Below are 19,254 nucleotides of genomic sequence, written 5' to 3'. Positions count from 1 at the left end.
TGCTACATAAAGCCGGAGAAGCAGCAATCCCAAAGTATAGAAGAAAAATCAAAATCAAATCAAAGGGAAAGGCGATATGGAATGAACAAATAGATAAGGCATCAAAGCAATCAAAAAATGCATTTAAAGTTTGGAGGCAACATGGAGCACCTCAAGAAAGAAGTAATGAGCTCAAAATCAAAATGACAGCTGCAAAGAGAATACTTCGAAAAGCACAAAGACAAGCTTATGCCTCGCAGAGAGAATCAACAGCGGGAAAAATTATGAAAGCTTCAAACTCAGATACAAAACTTTTTTACAAGCTTATCAACATGCAAAGAAAAACACCACTTATTAATACCAAGATACTGAAACTAAACGAAAAGACTGCAGAAGAGGCTTTACAGAAGGAGTATCATCACTATGTGCAGCATTCCTCACATCAGAAGCAATCGAAGAAAGTCAGAAATTAAAGATACTGCTGATCTTAGTAACTCTTGACGCAGAAAAGGCATTTGACAAGCTAAACCATGAAATACTATTCAACAAACTGTACCATTATGGAATAAAAGGAAAACTCTGGATATTACTGAGAAACTTGTATAAAGGAATGAGCATCAAGGTTAAATGGGAAGGGCAATGTACAGAAGATGTCATGGTTCTACAAGGAATTCAACAAGGTGCAAAACTATCTACAACGCTATATAAATGCTACAACAACGTCATACTTGATAGCATATTAAAAAGTGGACTTGGAGCATGTATTGGTGATATACAAGTCCCTGCACCAACATGTGCCGATGACATTGCTGTCCTGGCAAATAGTACTGCAGATGCACAAGGAATATTAGACATCGTACAACACCATACGAGCAGAGATCTAGTCAAAATCAATCCAACTAAATCTGAAGCGGTTCTATACAATGCAAAAGGCTCAAACATATCAACGTTGAAATTTGAAGACAATGACATCAATATAACCAATGAAACCAAACATCTAGGTATCAAAAGAAACGAGCAAAACCGTGCAAATATCTCAGAAAGAATAAGAACCGGAAGGGCAACAATATACAGCCTTCTTGGAGCTGGGTTACATGTCAGAAGGGGATTCTCACCCATGGTTGCATACAAGCTATGGAGAACATATGCAGTACCAAGAAGCATATACGGACTTGAGGTGATGAACTTACTTGCAAAAGAAAAGGATATGCTAGAACTGGCAGAGAGAAAAATCCTCCGACAAATTCAAGGACTTCCAAATAATACAGCAAATATGGCTGTATATACCCTGGTAGGAGCAGAACCTATTGCCATCACATTAGACAAAAATGTACTTACCTTCTTCATGAATATTGTTCGAAATCCAGGAACCATAGAATGTGAAATTCTGCGCCGACAAATAGTATTCTCAGACCAAAGAGGAAAAGACTTTATCAACAGAGTAGAAAAAACTCTTTCAAAATACAATTTGAAATCCAGTAGCTACTACATAGAAAATCCACTGAATAAAATGGAATGGAAAAGACTAGTAGGAATAAAGATCAAGGAATACTGGAAAAATGAATGTCATAATGAAAAAATGGAAAAAACATCACTTAAATACATAGAGATACAGAACAATCCATTAAATGAAGCTCACAATATATGGAAAAGTGTAAAAAACAATAGTAAAGATGTAAAGGCAGGAGAAATAAAAGCAAGAATAAGTACTCAAACGTACATATTCCAAGCCAAAAGAGCTAAGTTCGATCCAAAAGTTAACCCTATGTGTACAATTTGCGAACAGGAAAATGAAGATCTAGAACATTTTATTCTACACTGCAAAGAACTAGAGCAAATAAGATCTAAATACTGCTCAAAAATCGAACAGACAATGGATGAAATTGATACGTCAACATACAAGAAGATCAAACAACAAGGGAATTTACTGCAGCTCATAATAGACTGTACTAGCAAGGACATAAACTGTTACCCAACTGTGTATGAAAACATTGAAACTCTGGCTAGAAATATGTGTTATGAGATGCACTTGCTGCGCACAAAAAGGATAAAAAACCTGATCACAAGTACAGTATAAGTAAACTTCTTAAAATTGTTACTTACAAATAGTATACCATCCTAACTATTTTACGGCTTATTAGTTTTTAAAAATAAATCCTCACTTTAAAATTGTAAGATATCAGTTATAATTTAAAAAGAGTAATGACAAGATCTCCATATAGAAATTAAACTGTAAAGAAAATTTTTGTATATATTATACCTTAATTTTTGTCCAAACCCCAACCACTTTACATAAGTCTTACAGGAAATTTTCATTACTATTACTGATATATGTATAGCACTCTCAGCTATGATTATAAGTAATTTTAAACTTTTGACCATTTTAATTCTTGTAAATACATGTATATGCAGTTGTTGTTTCTTTTAACACTTTCCTACACCCTAGCACATATAAATTATTATATATTTTTTAAAAACTTTATGATGACAATCCTATGAATTAATTATGATATCTATTATTTAGTGATCATTATAACCTAATTCAGTCATCTGTATATAATTTAATTTATTGTTTCCCTATGTTTTAAGGTGTAAATAGTTGCTCAAACTATACCCTTTGGGTAGTGCTCCACATTTAATGGAGGAATATACAAGAAACTGAACTGAACTGAACTGGTGATAATAATTGATCATGACGTCGCATGTGTTTCCGGTTGGGGAATAAACATAAACAATAAAGACTAAAGATATCACTCTGAAATGTTTTCAAGTTCTTAAAATATGCCGTATAATGATAAAGAAAGGCAGATTAATGAACTTGGAGAAAAAGTCAGAAATTACGTCTTTGGAAGAAAGAAATACATCGTTAAATGACAGCGTACAACTGTTAAAAAACAAGGAATACTGATCGAAAGTAAGTTCCAACTTCCAGTTTGTAAACGTTTGTAAGTCCCAAATTTGACCCGACTGTAACTAGCATTCTCTGCCACTATAGCTTTACTGCTCAGTTTATGTGTTTTTTTAAAATGTATAGAGAATATATTGTTATTGAAATAATCATGAAAGGTCACAATTTACCCCTTGGGAAGAAAGAAATTAAAAATTGTCAATAACATATATGCATTGTACCACTGAAAAAACGAGCACGATTTTTTAATATTGAAAGTCTCAAAGTAATTTACAATTTGTTATAAATTCCCATGGGTATAATCCAGATCAATATTTATTCACCATGGTCCAGGTTGTCAAGTTGACCATGGTCAGGTGCAAGACCATGGTTGTCAAATTGACCATGGTTGATTAGACCATGGTCAACCATGGTCAGATGTTTACCATGGTCACAAACGTGGAAAACCATGGTTAACCATGGTTAAATAGAGCATGGTCAACCATGGTCAGATGTTGACCATGGTCACAATCATGGTTAACCATGGTTAACCATGGTTTTCAGCACAGTCAACCATGGTTTGACCATGGTTATCAATGGTTAGCGATGGTAACCATGGTCAAGCATGGTTGCATTTTGACAGGGGTGTGGTCAATGGCCTATATACACACAATTGTTGGAATTGTTTGACAACAACAACTTGTTTGTGGCATAGGATTTAATTAGGAGAATGTTAGTGTTCTGAACAACTGTAAAATGCAACAGAACTCCAACTTCAGTAGAATTTTTAAAACACAAAAATAATTTCTTTACGCTTGTTTTTCTTGTTTTTGTAGCATTCCACTTTTTGGCAAGACTAACTTAATGTCTTTGTTTAATTTCTAACATTGAGTGAATCATTTGTTTGTCACAAATTTTTATGAGAATAATTTTGTCTTAATTTGTGAAAATCTGTTAACAAATTAAAGACAGACAATTTTTCATCTATCTATTGAAATTGAAAAATATTTAATAAATGATTCTTAATGATTAGCAATAAATCACTTTCACAATCAAATGCAGATAGCATCTTTGCATGAGTAAGTGATTTAAAAATTCCCTTGCCCCTTAAAAACAGCTTTAGTGCAGTCAGTTACTCATCATTTTTAAATGTCATTACTTCAAAATAAATTAAAGTTAATTCTTTGAGTCAAGTCATTACAAAATATGTGTTTACCCTTGTTTAAAGTGACTGTATGTTACAATATACTGAAAGCTCATCAATCCTATTCAAAACTTTTGAGGTTTTCCCCAATCTTAATTAAAAATACTGGTTTTCTTATTTAAAACTATTGTACCATTGGTGGATCCAGGGGGTGGGGATAGGGTCTGCAACCCCCCTTTTTTGGCTGATCAATGCATTTGAAAGGGAACATATAGTTGGACCCCCCCCCCCCCCTTTTTGTCCTGGGTTGGGAACCTCCCACCTTTTTAAAATGGCTGGATCCGCCCCTGTGTACTTCCCTCTCTCTTATCTTAAACCTACTGTTTGTATATCATTTCTGTCTAAATTTCATATTTTAATTTAACATTATTTACAATTTACTGTAACATAATAAAATTTAGAGGTAGAGTTACTATGATCTACATATATTATATAATTTCAGTATTGTTCTGCAAATAGTTCGATCATATTGTTAATGTGTTATGTGCCCTCCTGAGGCCCACATTTTTTGAATCTTACTTTTTCCTTGTTCTGTACAAATAATTTGATTAAAATTTGCATATATTCAAAGTAGTTTTTGAATGTCTATATTAGAAATAAACAAATAATAAAAGGAAACAAAAGTTCTAAATTTAAGATTTCTATGAAAATGTTTACACCAATGATTACTGTCTGAGAGAATTGTACAGAACTGATCTTATAACAAATTGAATTAACTCAAGAGAAACCAAAGTTACATCAGGCTTTACTGCTGTAACTAATAAAAGCCTTGGGGAGAGAAAAGAATAAATTAGATCAAGCCTGATCAATCTGAATGGTTCCTGATAACCTTATAATTAATACACAGATAGTTTATTTAATAAAGAATGATAACAAGCATATTTCCTCCTGGATACACAGAGGAGGCAAGGTACAATGGTATCTATGTAATCTGTCAATCAACAGATATCGACTATCAATCATCACTGAGTCTGGCTGTAGTAAACACTTCTCAATTATTTCATTCTATACAAGTTCAATCTGTTGATATACACCTTCTTTTTGAAAAAAATTGATTCTAATTTTTATATGTGAAGTTGATGTTGTTTTTTTTTCAAGTTAACACACTGAATATTTAGTTACAATACCTGTTGTCTGTGTTTGTGACGGTTTAAAAAAAATGCCAAGGATAAAAGCTTCAGGGGAGCAGACTCACTCAGAATCCTTGACTAGCAAATATGTGGAAGAGGGAAAACCACTGAAAATAAAGTGGCCTGAAAAGTAAAGTGTCAACAGCTGGTTCCGAGTATCTCAATATCTTAAAATTTTAACATTTTTTTTCTCTCTCTAATTTTCATAAGAAAACTTATAAGCTCTCTCTCGTAATTTTAATTTTAAAAGTAAGATCTAAATAGAGAAAAAATTGTATTGCAAACCTAATTGTTACCACTCACAAAATGGTTTGGTCCTAAAATTGAAAAAAAAATCCACAAATATAGACCACTGAACATAGAGCATACTATAAAATTGAGAATAGAAATGGGGAATGTGTCAAAGAGACAACAACTTGGCCACAGAAAAACAACAGCAGAAGGTCACCAGCAGTTCTTCAGTGTAGGCGTCCTTCAGCTGGCCCCTGCCTGTAAACACAATACAAATGAAACTTGATTACTGTTTCCAATGGTCTTAAATGAATAAAATTGCAACATAAAATCCGATCCAGTGTGTCATCATCCTTACATTGATCTACCTCTTCATATTACATCCATCTAAGATCTGTATCTTTACTCTTGATTTATTTTCACCATTTGAGAAGCCCAGTGAAATGTAAAACGTGAACATTTCTACCTATTTACCTGATTTCAGACTGGAAGCACCAGTGTATACAAACACAGAACATCAATTTACCATACAATTTACATTAACTCTATAATTATTAAGACAAATTAACTATCTTTCCCTTCTGTTTACTTCTGTGCTCAAGGTATCAATCAACCATTAATTTCCATTTCATCCTTTGAACAATAAATTAAGCTTAGAACTAGTGCTATTAACAATGGTAAACTGTTGGTTTAGTTTTACTGGTAAAACTTAAAGTCAATATTTACACAGAAAAAAATTGATAGAATAGGAGGCTTAACTAAACAAGGTATACTTCCTCTGTATATTGTACTGGATATAATATCTATAATACAGGTTTAAAGTGGGCTCATATTATTAGGTCATTATATTAACGAGAATATGAAGGTAAAGGATTAATATTCCATTTGATACTATGTCAATAAGCTATTAGATTCATTAGATTCAAAGTTCAAGACATATGATTTCAGGCAACCAGTGCCAGTAACGAGAATTTATTTTTGAACCAGGTGAAACTTTATCCCAGGGGATATGAGATTACCAAATCCTTCATTCAAAGTCCTTTTAGAACTCACATGTTAAAATTCAGATAAGTTTCTATGTGTGCACGCTCTAACCTAGGAGGTTGGACAAGACATATTTAACAGTAACTCAGTCAATAGCAAACACCTCAAAAGTAACAAATCACAGAGTGAGAAAGAGACGTTCAGTATGATTACCAGGCAGCTATCCAAAACAAAACCAAAACGATAATGAATAACCGTTGAAGTCGATTAGACACACAAAGGGTGGCACAGTCTTCAATCAAGACTATATACATGTATGTAAATGGAAATTATATTTGGAAAAGTAAGTCTATATATAGATGCTGCTGTAAAAATACATGCATTTTACAGTCTATTAAGTACCAAATAGATATAAAGAGATGTGGTATGAGTGCCAATGCAACTTCTCTCCATCCAAGTCACAATTTATAAAAGTATGCTATTATCGGTCAAACTACAGTTTTCAACAAGGACTCTAATGACGCACACAAAATGGCAACAAAGGGCCCCATAATTTGTTGTTTTACTACCATTATCCAGTAAGTCTAACTTTTAATTCTTCAAACTCTTTTTCTGCTGCTGCAAAAAAAAACAACAACATAATTTCCTTGATGTTCACCTGAATTTTCACTAGACTATCATAATGTGTGCTGCGTCATTAATTGAAGAACAAAGAAAAAAGGCCTATTAACGATGAAATCAGGCACTCATGAATCAATACACAAACTGTACAATACTCAATGAAGCTGCAAACTGCCTCATTAAAATAGTCAAGTTATGCCTGAAAGCACCATTACAATAGAATCAAATATCAATCTGGTCTACCAGAAAAAAATAAATGTCGTAAAATGGACATTTCTCGACTTTAGTCTTCCATTTATGTCCTATACAAATTGTTAGCATCTATAATTTTTTCAAAAGAGCAAACATTAAAGACACCTACTTAAAATGACATAACTAATGCTACAAAATATATTTGGCTGCCTTTACAAACATTTATTTCTTTTTTTCCTGCTTTTTTATCAGTATTTTAGTCTATTTCTGTGTGGATTATCAGCTTGTTAAAATTGGAGATGGAAACTCAAACTTAAAGCAGCTATCTGATAAACATTAATATTCCACTGAAAGTAAATATGGAGCACTAAATAAATATGTGATTGGTGAGACCTGCCCACATGACATTGAACAAAACATTATATTCCCCTCTGAATATCTACCTTAGATGATGTAATAACACACTGTTTCAATACTTTTTAAATAGCAAGATAATTGACAATATCTTGTTAAATACTATTTAAGGTCTATTATCAAAATAGAAGAAAAAAATGTCTTTGCAAAATAGAATTTAAATACAAAATTCATCAGTTATAAAATGACATGGAGAAAAGAAATACTGGATTCATACAAACAAATAACATTGGCTCCATGTTATTAACTTGGCCAATTATCTTTATTCCAATATATTTTTTTTTAAATATTCCCATAAATGATTTCTGTTTGCCTAAAAAATTGATTTTCTTACATTAAGTTTGGTGGATCACCTGGACAAAATTCTGTACTGGTCTACTAGACCTGACCATGACTCCAAGAAATCTGAACAGGAAAATAAAACAAAATATAATGATGAAAACAAGAACCGTTTGGTTGATGTTAACGTGTTCAGGTCAAGCGTAAGCAATTTCTGCTTAACTAGGGGCACCTATTGTGCTGCTTATGCAAATGAAAAACGTGGTGGAAATTGTGGTGGAAATTAAGTAGCATTATGTGATAAAATAATATAGGTGAAATGGACACTAATATATAAGGATGCTGAAAACTATTTGTTATAAATGTAATTGTCTATGAACAGCCAAATCATCTAATAAGATCAGTCTTGTGGGAAAGCCAAATACAAGGAGGAAAGTCTTCAAACAGAATAAGACAAGGGAACATATAGTTTAATGTCAATTTAAAATGGTGTTAAAATCAAAAGATATAGAAACATGAAAGTATGTATGAAAGACAATGTCTGGTTCCATTTGGTGGATATGATAATTGGTTAATTATATAACTTAATTGGTCAGATCTAATTTCACCACATAATTCCAATCCAATGAAAGTATTTATGAAACAGATCAATAGTGGTGAAAAACAATGCAGATTATATAACCAGGCTAATAAGAGGTTCCATAGTAGGAGATCTACAGGAAGGTTATAAAACAATGCAGATTATCTAACCAGGCTAATAAGAGGTTCCATAGTAGGAGATCTACTGGAAGGTTATAAAACAATGCAGATTATCTAACCAGGCTAATAAGAGGTTCCATAGTAGGAGATCTACAGGAAGGTTATAAAACAATGCAGATTATCTAACCAGGCTAATAAGAGGTTCCATAGTAGGAGATCTACAGGAAGGTTATAACACAATGCAGATTATCTAACCAGGCTAATAAGAGGTTCCATAGTAGGAGATCTACAGGAAGGTTATAAAACAATGCAGATTATCTAACCAGGCTAATAAGAGGTTCCATAGTAGGAGATCTACTGGAAGGTTATAAAACAATGCAGATTATCTAACCAGGCTAATAAGAGGTTCCATAGTAGGAGATCTACAGGAAGGTTATAAAACAATGCAGATTATCTAACCAGGCTAATAAGAGGTTCCATAGTAGGAGATCTACAGGAAGGTTATAAAAGAGATTCTACCATACTAGTTGGGTTAACAGACAGAATTGTATACTGGGCTGGTTCTTGACTGAACTATAGGAAGCTTATTCATAGAATTTGTTTAAGTAATTTCAGTTAGAATTAATGTTTTTGATACTCACTTTACTGTAGGCTTTTTTTTAATTCAAGAGCTTTACATTTCTGTGTTTAAATTTTTCTCAAGTTACAAATTTAAAGAACATGAGTTTTATCTAAAGAATTATATAAGATATAACATTTTAGAATATAACACCTTATCGACTGGAAATTTCTTTTTAACATACCAATAATGCACACAATTTTCAAAACAGTTTGTAGAAATTTAATTTGCTGAAAACATTTGTCTTTCCTCCTACTAAAGTAAATTAATTGTACTTCTCAGCAAATAATCAATAACAGCTCTCATTATTAGGAAGATAGCCATATAATTAATAGTTATATCTCACCTTCTACCATTTATCTCCTCTTCCCCGAGGACACAAATCATTATGGAAGAGGGATAATGTTGCACTACAATAAGTAGATGTCAACTGACCCATTCATTTACACAAATCTGATCATTAATAAGCTTTTATAATACCCTATGTGGTCAAGACCCTTATTAGTTAAAGGTCAACCGCTTTTGGTAGCCAATTAAATCAATTACTCCAAGCATTATTGCAAATTATGTATTTATTCAGATTCTCAAAGCTATCCTCTACTGGTTCAAACTTCCTGCTTCAATTTCAGATTTTGTATGTGTCTGTAAACCAAAATAACAGTAATATTTTGTTTTATTTTATAATACATCCAGGAAGTGCAATTGTTCCTGCAGGGTCTGTCTAACAATACTGATCTTATACCAACAACAAACCATTAATATAATATAGAAAGTAAAATCAGAAAAATACTGAACTCAGAGGAAAATTCAACAAGGAAAGTCCCTAATAAAATGGCAAAATTAAAAGCTCATACTAACAAAAGGAATTTTATACTAACAAAAGGAATTTTATAATCAACTGAACCATCAAATTTCAATACTAAACAAAATAATTTCTCTATAAACTAGTTACGGTATATGCATTCTAGAAGTTGACATGTCAGTCCCCCTTCTTAACATCACAATATTCATAGACAACTCCATAATACAATGTCCACTTCCACCAGACACATCAATGAGTAACAAAGAGTTTTATTGCGAGGGAGGTCTGGTGAATTTTTCTGTGAATGAGGAATCAATGAGGGTTGCAATTTCCAATAATTACCATCATTAATCAAGACAGAATATTTATTAAAAGAATCACTTTTAACAACTCAGCGCCCCAACCTTTCCCCACAAAAACAAGGTTTTTCCATCTGAAAACTGATATTTTCAAGCAGTTTTCTTTGTCAAAGGGACTGGCTTTACTTTCTGCTAAAGTTGCTCAACCAGAACTAACTTCATCAGCATCCTGATAGGACTATATACATATCACATATCTAATCAATATGAAATCATTACAGTAAAAGTGCAGAAAACCTAGTGCACACAAGAGAAAACTGAAAATGTCATCATCAATAGTATATACTAGTACCAGTCTAGTACTGTGTTTCTATGTTTGTTGAAACAGATCTTGCATGTGATACACTCTTTTTAAAAACACTAACTTTTAGTTTCTAGTGATGAGAAAATTTGTGGAGAAGGGAAGATGTTGGAAGGGATCACAGTTTAATATTTGTATTTAATGATAGATTTTATGATTTTATCTGATTGAATCCCAATGTCTTTCTTTTTATTATTAAATCTATATCTAACCATGTAAATTCAAATTTGGATATGATAATAATTGAAGTGATTTACTAAAACAAGAGATATTTCTTTACTTGGAAACAACTAGTACCGGCCATTACACTTTACAAATATAAAGGAAATTAACTAAAACAAAAATTGTTTTGTAATGTAATAGAATTCAAATATTACCAATAATTTGTGTAACATGACACCCTATGCTCATCTGATATTCTATATGATACTATATTGACATTCAAATGTAAATATGATACAAACTTTGTAGTCGTATTGTTTTACACCATCAATTTAAATTATTTATTAGTTTGGACCATAATGCAGAAAGTGATGAAAAACCAAAATTCTTCAAAATATCAATATGCTTTTCCTCAGAGGAATAAAAAGAGTTGTCACAATTTAACATTCATCATTTTTATCCGACTCGAATCACTTCTATGAAGCAAAGTTAGCATGTCTTTTTATGTGAGGATTTCACAGTTAACCCAGACCACAAAATTAAATTCTCAATGTATTCTTTTTGTCCAATGATTATGTTGAAAGGAGAGATTTACACAAGTAATTAAACTTCCAATTAAAAAAATCTAAACAAACCACAAATATTGGAATCCAATACATAATCTAAACAATATCAATAATTATAGGGATTTCTGTCAAATGTGGTTCTTCTGAAAACAAATTAAAAAAAAATCAGAGGGAGACAAAAGCCAATATTTTGCTAAATTTCTCCTTAACTTTATATCTATATCAGTTTCAAATTATAACAAAATTGATGAAAGAATTAAAACCTCAACATAATGTAACAAAGAAGCAATACAAAAATACCCAAACCATCTAGCTTGATGCAGAATGCTCCATTTAACAAAGCATATTTGATTCCTGCTTCATGTCGGGCATTTGTCAGTAAAGTAGTCTTCTACAATTATAAGTTGAGATCTAACTTTTCTGTTGTAGAGAAATCCAAATATTTTTTTCAGTTTCTGATAAAGAGTGGCCCAAACTTTTTTCTGTTTTTGTTTTAGAGAGGTCCAGATATTTTTTTTCAGTTTCTATTCAAATTATGGTCCATACTTCTTTCTGTTTCTATTATAGGGAATAATTATTGTCAGTGGTACCGTCCAGATATTTTTCTGTTCCTGTTAAAGAATGGTCTAAACTTTCTTCAGTGCCTATCAAGAGTGGTTCACTGAGGCTTTTGAAGTTCCTGTTATTTTGAATGGATTACTTTGACATTTACAAACAGGGTGGTCATGATCTTTGATGTTTAGGTTATAGGCTATGTTAATGTCACCCAGTCTGAAAATGGTCATCTCAAGAGACGTTTACAAACAGGGTGGTCATGAACTTTGATGTTTAGGTTATAGGCTATGTTAATGTCACCCAGTCTGAAAATGGTCATCTCAAGAGACGTTTACAAACAGGGTGGTCATGAACTTTGATGTTTAGGTTATAGGCTATGTTAATGTCACCCAGTCTGAAAATGGTCATCTCAAGAGACGTTTACAAACAGGGTGGTCATGAACTTTGATGTTTAGGTTATAGGCTATGTTAATGTCACCCAGTCTGAAAATGGTCATCTCAAGAGACGTTTACAAACAGGGTGGTCATGAACTTTGATGTTTAGGTTATAGGCTATGTTAATGTCACCCAGTCTGAAAATGGTCATCTCAAGAGACGTTTACAAACAGGGTGGTCATGAACTTTGATGTTTAGGTTATAGGCTATGTTAATGTCACCCAGTCTGAAAATGGTCATCTCAAGAGACGTTTACAAACAGGGTGGTCATGAACTTTGATGTTTAGGTTATAGGCTATGTTAATGTCACCCAGTCTGAAAATGGTCATCTCAAGAGACGTTTACAAACAGGGTGGTCATGAACTTTGATGTTTAGGTTATAGGCTATGTTAATGTCACCCAGCCTGAAAATGGTCATCTCAAGAGACATTTCCAAAACACAGGTTAAAAAGTGTAAATGATGATATATTGACAATCATGTTTCAAAAAATCTGAAAACTATATATATATTTTTATGTTTAATTAAGCCTTTATAAAACAAATACATATACTTAATTCTACAATTTTAAGGAAATTTTCAGAGGTTGACTTAATATTACTATGAACACAGAGATGAGGGGGATAGGAGGGGTCCTGATCCAGACATCCTGCGCTTAAAAACATGAAATCTGAGGTCCCTACTTAGAGAAATTAAAATCCTGACACCTGAAAATGAAAGAAGAATTCCTGAATCCCGACTTTTAAGGATCAATCCCAAAATCTTGAGCTTAAAATCACACAATCCCGATAAAGGTCCTACCCCCCTCAGAGATAATGAACTATGAAAAAAAGATGTGGTATGAACAAGACAATTCTAAATCACTGTATGAAATGCCTGTTTTGGAACAACTAAAAAAGCCTTATGATTTAAATAAAATACCAGAACATGTTTATAGGAGAAATTAGAAAGAAAAAAATTGGATCATCCCAGTTTCTATATGCATGTAAACTTCTAGAAATCTTAATATTGTACAATGTATATATCTTCAAATTAAACAAGCAATAATAAGTCAATAGATAGATAGACATAGGAAGATGTGGTGCAAGTCTGTTTACAATGAATACTATCTATCGATAAACATAGCAATTGTATGTAGAACTGAATCTATAATGATCTTTATCAGAATAATTTGCATTTGAAATCATGATCAACATGTCAAAAAAGTATTACTTATGATTTTATCCTGTCCCAAATGACAATTTCAAAATATCTAGTGAACTTAATCAATATGTGATCCTTTATAATGACAAAAACTAAAGATTTGTTACAACTTCACAGCTATCAATATTAATTAAGTTTACATAAAAGATTGTTAGTGACTGAGTGAAGTCACATGGGTTCTATCAATAACCATGGGCGGGAGAAAAATGTAAAATCTTGTCATAAAGAGAGTCTGTATACCTTTATATAGTTTCTCAAGATCCTGCTCGCTGACAAAAAATCAAATCAGGTGAAATATGAATATCAATTTCTCTTTTTGTTCCTCTTTTTTAAAACGGTTTAGTCTGGTAAGGATGAATAAGAAGACTGCCTCAAAACTTGCCTTAACTAAGAGTCATAATCAAACCTTAACCATGACCTTTACAAAAATATGTTGAAGAACTTTTTGTGTTGATTGGTTGCTGTCTCAATGACAAATCATCCATTACACCATTTTATTAATATCTAAGAGTGTAAATACTGACCTTAACACAATCAGCCCTGTGACTGAAGAGACCTTTATATAAAACTGTGTATTTGTGTTTTTGTGACAGCATGTAAAATTTGATTTCCATGCAAATATGACTAATTATAAAATCTTGGTCACATATGGCAGTTGTCGTAACTCTCCCGCTGACACTGTGATAAACCTTGACTTAGAACCTAATAAGATTTATGTCCATTAGTATTAAGGTCCTTAATTAATAGAGGCTCAGTAGTTAGACCCTCCCATTCACCATTACACAAAGCTATTGAGAGCTGATACAGTAATTTATTGTTATTAAACGTGTTATTATAAAAGCCCATTTATTTGAAGTTATCCGATTAGAAGAATGATGTTTATTGAAAATAATGGACAAAAGTGACAACAGCTGTCCAATAAAGTGTGTGGTGAAGTATGCTATGTGGTAGAATCAACAACCTATTTATAGAAGTCTTTAGTTTGTGTGCATGGGCACAGTGGTCCAGTAGATGTTTGCTAGTCATTATAGCCCAGTGAATCAGTAAAATGGTAGCCATTGTCACCAGCAGTCCCTTCTCTTTATAGTTCTTTGTCTCTGCATTCCTTGGTCTTTGATCCAGTTGACGAGTCCCCACTCCAGTCCTAAGCCCATTGAATCAGTAATGGTATCCATCCTCGCCAGCTCTCACTTCTCATTATAGTTCTTTGTCTCTGCATTCCTTGGTCTTTGGTCCAGTTGACGAGTCCCCACTACAGTCCTAAGCCCATTGAATCAGTAATGGTATCCATCCTCGCCAGCTCTCACTTCTCATTATAGTTCTTTGTCTCTGCATTCCTTGGTCTTTGATCCAGTTGACAAGTCCCCACTAAAGTCCTTAGCCCATTGAATCAGTAATGGTATCCATCCTCGCCAGCTCTCACTTCTCATTATAGTTCTTTGTCTCTGCATTCCTTGGTCTTTGGTCCAGTTGACCAGTCCTCACTCCAGTCCTTAGCCCATTGAATCAGTAATGGTATCCATCCTGGCCAGCTCTCTCTTCTCATTATAGTTCTTTGTCTCTGCATTCCTTGGTCTTTGATCCAGTTGACGAGTCCCCACTAAAGTCCTTAGCCCATTGAATCAGTAATGGTATCCATCCTCGCCAGCTCTCACTTCTCATTATAGTTCTTTGTCTCTGCATTCCTTGGTCTTTGGTCCAGTTGACCAGTCCTCACTCCAGTCCTTAGCCCATTGAATCAGTAATGGTATCCATCCTCGCCAGCTCTCACTTCTCATTATAGTTCTTTGTCTCTGCATTCCTTGGTCTTTGGTCAAGTTGACGAGTCCCCACTACAGTCCTTAGCCCAGTGAATCAGTAATGGTATCCATCCTCGCCAGCTCTCACTTCTCATTATAGTTCTTTGTCTCTGCATTCCTTGGTCTTTGGTCCAGTTGACGAGTCCCCACTACAGTCCTTAGCCCAGTGAATCAGTAATGGTATCCATCCTCGCCAGCTCTCACTTCTCATTATAGTTCTTTGTCTCTGCATTCCTTGGTCTTTGGTCCAGTTGACGAGTCCCCACTACAGTCCTTAGCCCAGTGAATCAGTAATGGTATCCATCCTCGCCAGCTCTCACTTCTCATTATAGTTCTTTGTCTCTGCATTCCTTGGTCTTTGATCCATTTGACGAGTCCCCACTCCAGTCATTAGCCCATTGAATCAGTAATGGTATCCATCCTCGCCAGCTCTCACTTCTCATTATAGTTCTTTGTCTCTGCATTCCTTGGTCTTTGATCCAGTTGACGAGTCCCCACTAAAGTCCTTAGCCCAGTGAATCAGTTATGGTAGCCATCGTCACAAAATTCTGGGCAGAACTGTCTGAACAAGCATCAGCCACCAAACAACCAACAGGGAATGGATAGAAAAAAAGAACCATAGATATACCACCAAGCAACCGAAGTAAGATAGAAAACATTGATCATGTCAGCCACCAAGCAACCAACAGAGAACATATAGAAACCCAGAATCATGTCAGCCACCAAGCAACCAACAGAGAACATATAGAAACCCAGAATCATGTCAGCCACCAAGCAACCAACAGAGAACATATAGAAACCCAGAATCATGTCAGCCACCAAGCAACCAACAGAGAACATATAGAAACCCAGAATCATGTCAGCCACCAAGCAACCAACAGAGAACATATAGAAACCCAGAATCATGTCAGCCACCAAACAACCAACAGAGAACATATAGAAACCCAGAATCATGTCAGCCACCAAGCAACCAACAGAGAACATATAGAAACCCAGAATCATGTCAGCCACCAAGCAACCAAAAGAAAATTATAGAAACCCAGAATCATGTTGGCCGCCAAGCAACCGAAAGAAAATTATAGAAACCCAGAATCATGTCAGCCGCCAAGCAACCAACAGAGAACAGATAGAAACTAAGAACCCTACTTTACAAGAAAAGTAAGGAAAGATGATCAAATGTTTATTTTCTCATGGATTACACATAATTCTGTCATCATGTCATACCTATAAATCAGGTAACTAATTACATCATCAAAGTTATTACCTACAGCAGGTGAAACATAGGTAAATTGTCAAATAATCTTGTTCTCTTATAATGAGGTTACAAGTGTCAAACGACAGATTAACAAGTCAATCAGTACACAATAATTTCCAAGACCTCTGTATCTGTCAGGTTTGTGATGGAGACCATGTGGAAATAGGAACAAAAACATTCATAATGTTCCTCTAATGGTTACATCTCCCATTAAATCATCTTCATAAAGCTGATGTGTAAAATTAATATCATCTCATTAATTAATATCCTCTTAAAAAGTTAATTTCAAAAGAAAATTCCAACACTTCAATTTTTTTTTATTATCTACGAAAGTAAACATGAGTGAAATTCCACATTAAAGTTAGTGTAACACCAGTAAAGCAGGTCACTGATAATCATAAAACATAGTTGTAAAATTTAGATGATGAATATGGAAAAAAAAGATTTTCTGTATGTGCCAAAGAAACAGACTACCAACCGTAAAAGACATATAGGAGCATTAATCTTTGGAACTGAAGAAAGAATATTCAAGGAAAATTCAAATTGTGTTTTCCTAGCATGCTATGTTTTTGTAAATTTTGATTTATTCATGTACATGTATGTTGTATTCTTCAATTTGTCATCTTAGCACACATTATTGATTGTTTCAATAAAAAGTTTTGATTTGATCATTATGATCCATGCTTGGTAAGAAATATCTCTAAAAGGTTCTTGGTCTTTTCCACAGTATTTACATTTGTTATTTCTAAATGATTGTACATTTTCTCTTTAACTGCATCAAATTTGATCACATTAAATGTTCGGTACCTGCTTTATCGCTTGGAGACAGTCATGGACAATAGCTTATCACTTGGCGACAGTAATGAACAATAGGTTTATCACTGGAACACAATAATGGACAACAATCTCAAGTACTGAAAATGGTTGTCAACATCTCAACAGGAAGTTGTAATAGATAACAACACGCCATCATATTTCTATCCTACCTACATCTCTGTCCTGAATCCCACGGGAGTTAACGCATAACATACCAGTAACACAGTGAATATGATGATCAATTACTACACAATAAAACCATAAACATTGATGATTTCAAAAGTCAATTGATTTTCATTAGGATCGTGTTATATTGTAATTACTCCTATTTCATGGAGTAAGAGTCCAGCCCAGCGGGCCAGAAATTCATCTTAATTATTTTTTCCAATATGTCAATGGACTGTGAATTTTTTTCCTTTCAGATTTAATCCTGATTCAGGCAAAAATGGATTTAGAGTATTTACAGTTATATACCATACATTTGCTACATTACACATTTTTATTTTAATTGCATACTTATAAAATATAAAGAAAACTGAAACAAAAATTTTACCAACTATAGGTTTATATAAACATTATCTTTCCTAAATGGTTTTTTTTTCTGGTTTGAGTAGAATCATCACCCAGAATCATCACTATTCTCTAGTGACAAAGAGCCCACACCAACTACCAGGTTATAAGTTTGTACCCCAGATGTGCTTATACAAAAGACTCTTCACTACAGTGACACCCAAATAAAGTCAAAAGGTCAAATAAAGTATGAAGACAGAAATAAGAGAGAATTGACTGTAGATCATTCATAGAATCCTAGTCATTCCTCATTAAAATACCTGTGTAGGGTGGATCCAAGAAGCTGACACTTAACAAATGTAAACATAAAGGAACACTTAAAGATAAAGCATTTAACATTTTCTGAAATTACATAATCCTGGTACTTTCACCTAAACTCTTTATGAAAACAAAGTAGGATTTGTCTGGAAGATTACGTAAATAATCCTGACACGTGTAGAAAAAAGAATGGGATTTCACGGAGAGTGCAGTTGAACATTTATCAACAACAGAAATCTGCTAATCTACCACTTTTTGTATGTTCTCAAGACATTTCCGGTTTCCTAATCTCAAATTAAAATAATTATTTGTGAAATCTGCTTGACAAGTTTGTTTTTGTAGCTGAAACAATTATGTAATCTTTTGACCGTACTTGTGGGTGGTAAGGTGTCATTTTGTGCACCTTGTTTACAATTTATATTTCACATGTTTCCGTGCTAGAGGTTCATTTCAGACACCATGTTACATGCACGTTTGTCAAAAAAACTAATGTTAATCTTATTTTCTTATTTTTTGGTTCATCATGACGGCTTAATTCTCATTCATTCATGCACATATCCAGCTTCAAATCTGTTGAGTTTTAGGTATACTAGTATTTTGCTAAATGATTTTTAAAGTTTAAAATTTGAATACCCCAAGTTATAAGGGACAGTTATATTTTAGATGTCTCTCAGGAGATATTACTTCATACAAGTATACAAGGAGTCTTCGTATGTAAAAGGTTGAAAACAGTGTACAATGAAAGCTTTAGTTAATTATTCTTTCCAATTTATAACATTTTAATTGTTATCATTTTAACTAAAGTAAGTAATTTTATACCGCTGATCAATATTAGATGAGACCACAGTTATATATAACTATTTCCTCTCGGAACAAGTTACGATGTCATTTGCCTGTCATTCATCCTTTAACTCTTGTTATATTCATCTTCACCAA

The 19,254-nt window shown here is 33.5% G+C and overlaps 2 protein-coding genes across 4 annotated transcripts in view; one reads left to right on the top strand and one right to left on the bottom strand.

Annotated features, from left to right (window-relative positions):
* Positions 1-19,254, bottom strand: part of LOC134706244 (zinc finger CCCH domain-containing protein 10-like) — a 121,683-nt gene that overhangs the window by 68,370 nt on the left and 34,059 nt on the right. The gene's annotated exons all lie outside the window — the stretch shown is intronic.
* On the top strand, positions 2,771-16,501 carry LOC134708652 (cornifin alpha-like). Its single transcript, XM_063569298.1, has 2 exons — positions 2,771-2,857; positions 16,091-16,501. Exons 1-2 carry the CDS (start codon positions 2,771-2,773, stop codon positions 16,499-16,501), a joined length of 498 nt encoding a protein of 165 aa, XP_063425368.1.

This window comes from Mytilus trossulus, chromosome 2 (genome assembly GCF_036588685.1).
Source record: "Mytilus trossulus isolate FHL-02 chromosome 2, PNRI_Mtr1.1.1.hap1, whole genome shotgun sequence".
Lineage (NCBI taxonomy): Eukaryota > Metazoa > Mollusca > Bivalvia > Mytilida > Mytilidae > Mytilus > Mytilus trossulus.
Note: the sequence above shows the minus strand (reverse complement) of the source record. Positions and strands in the feature narration are given on the sequence as shown.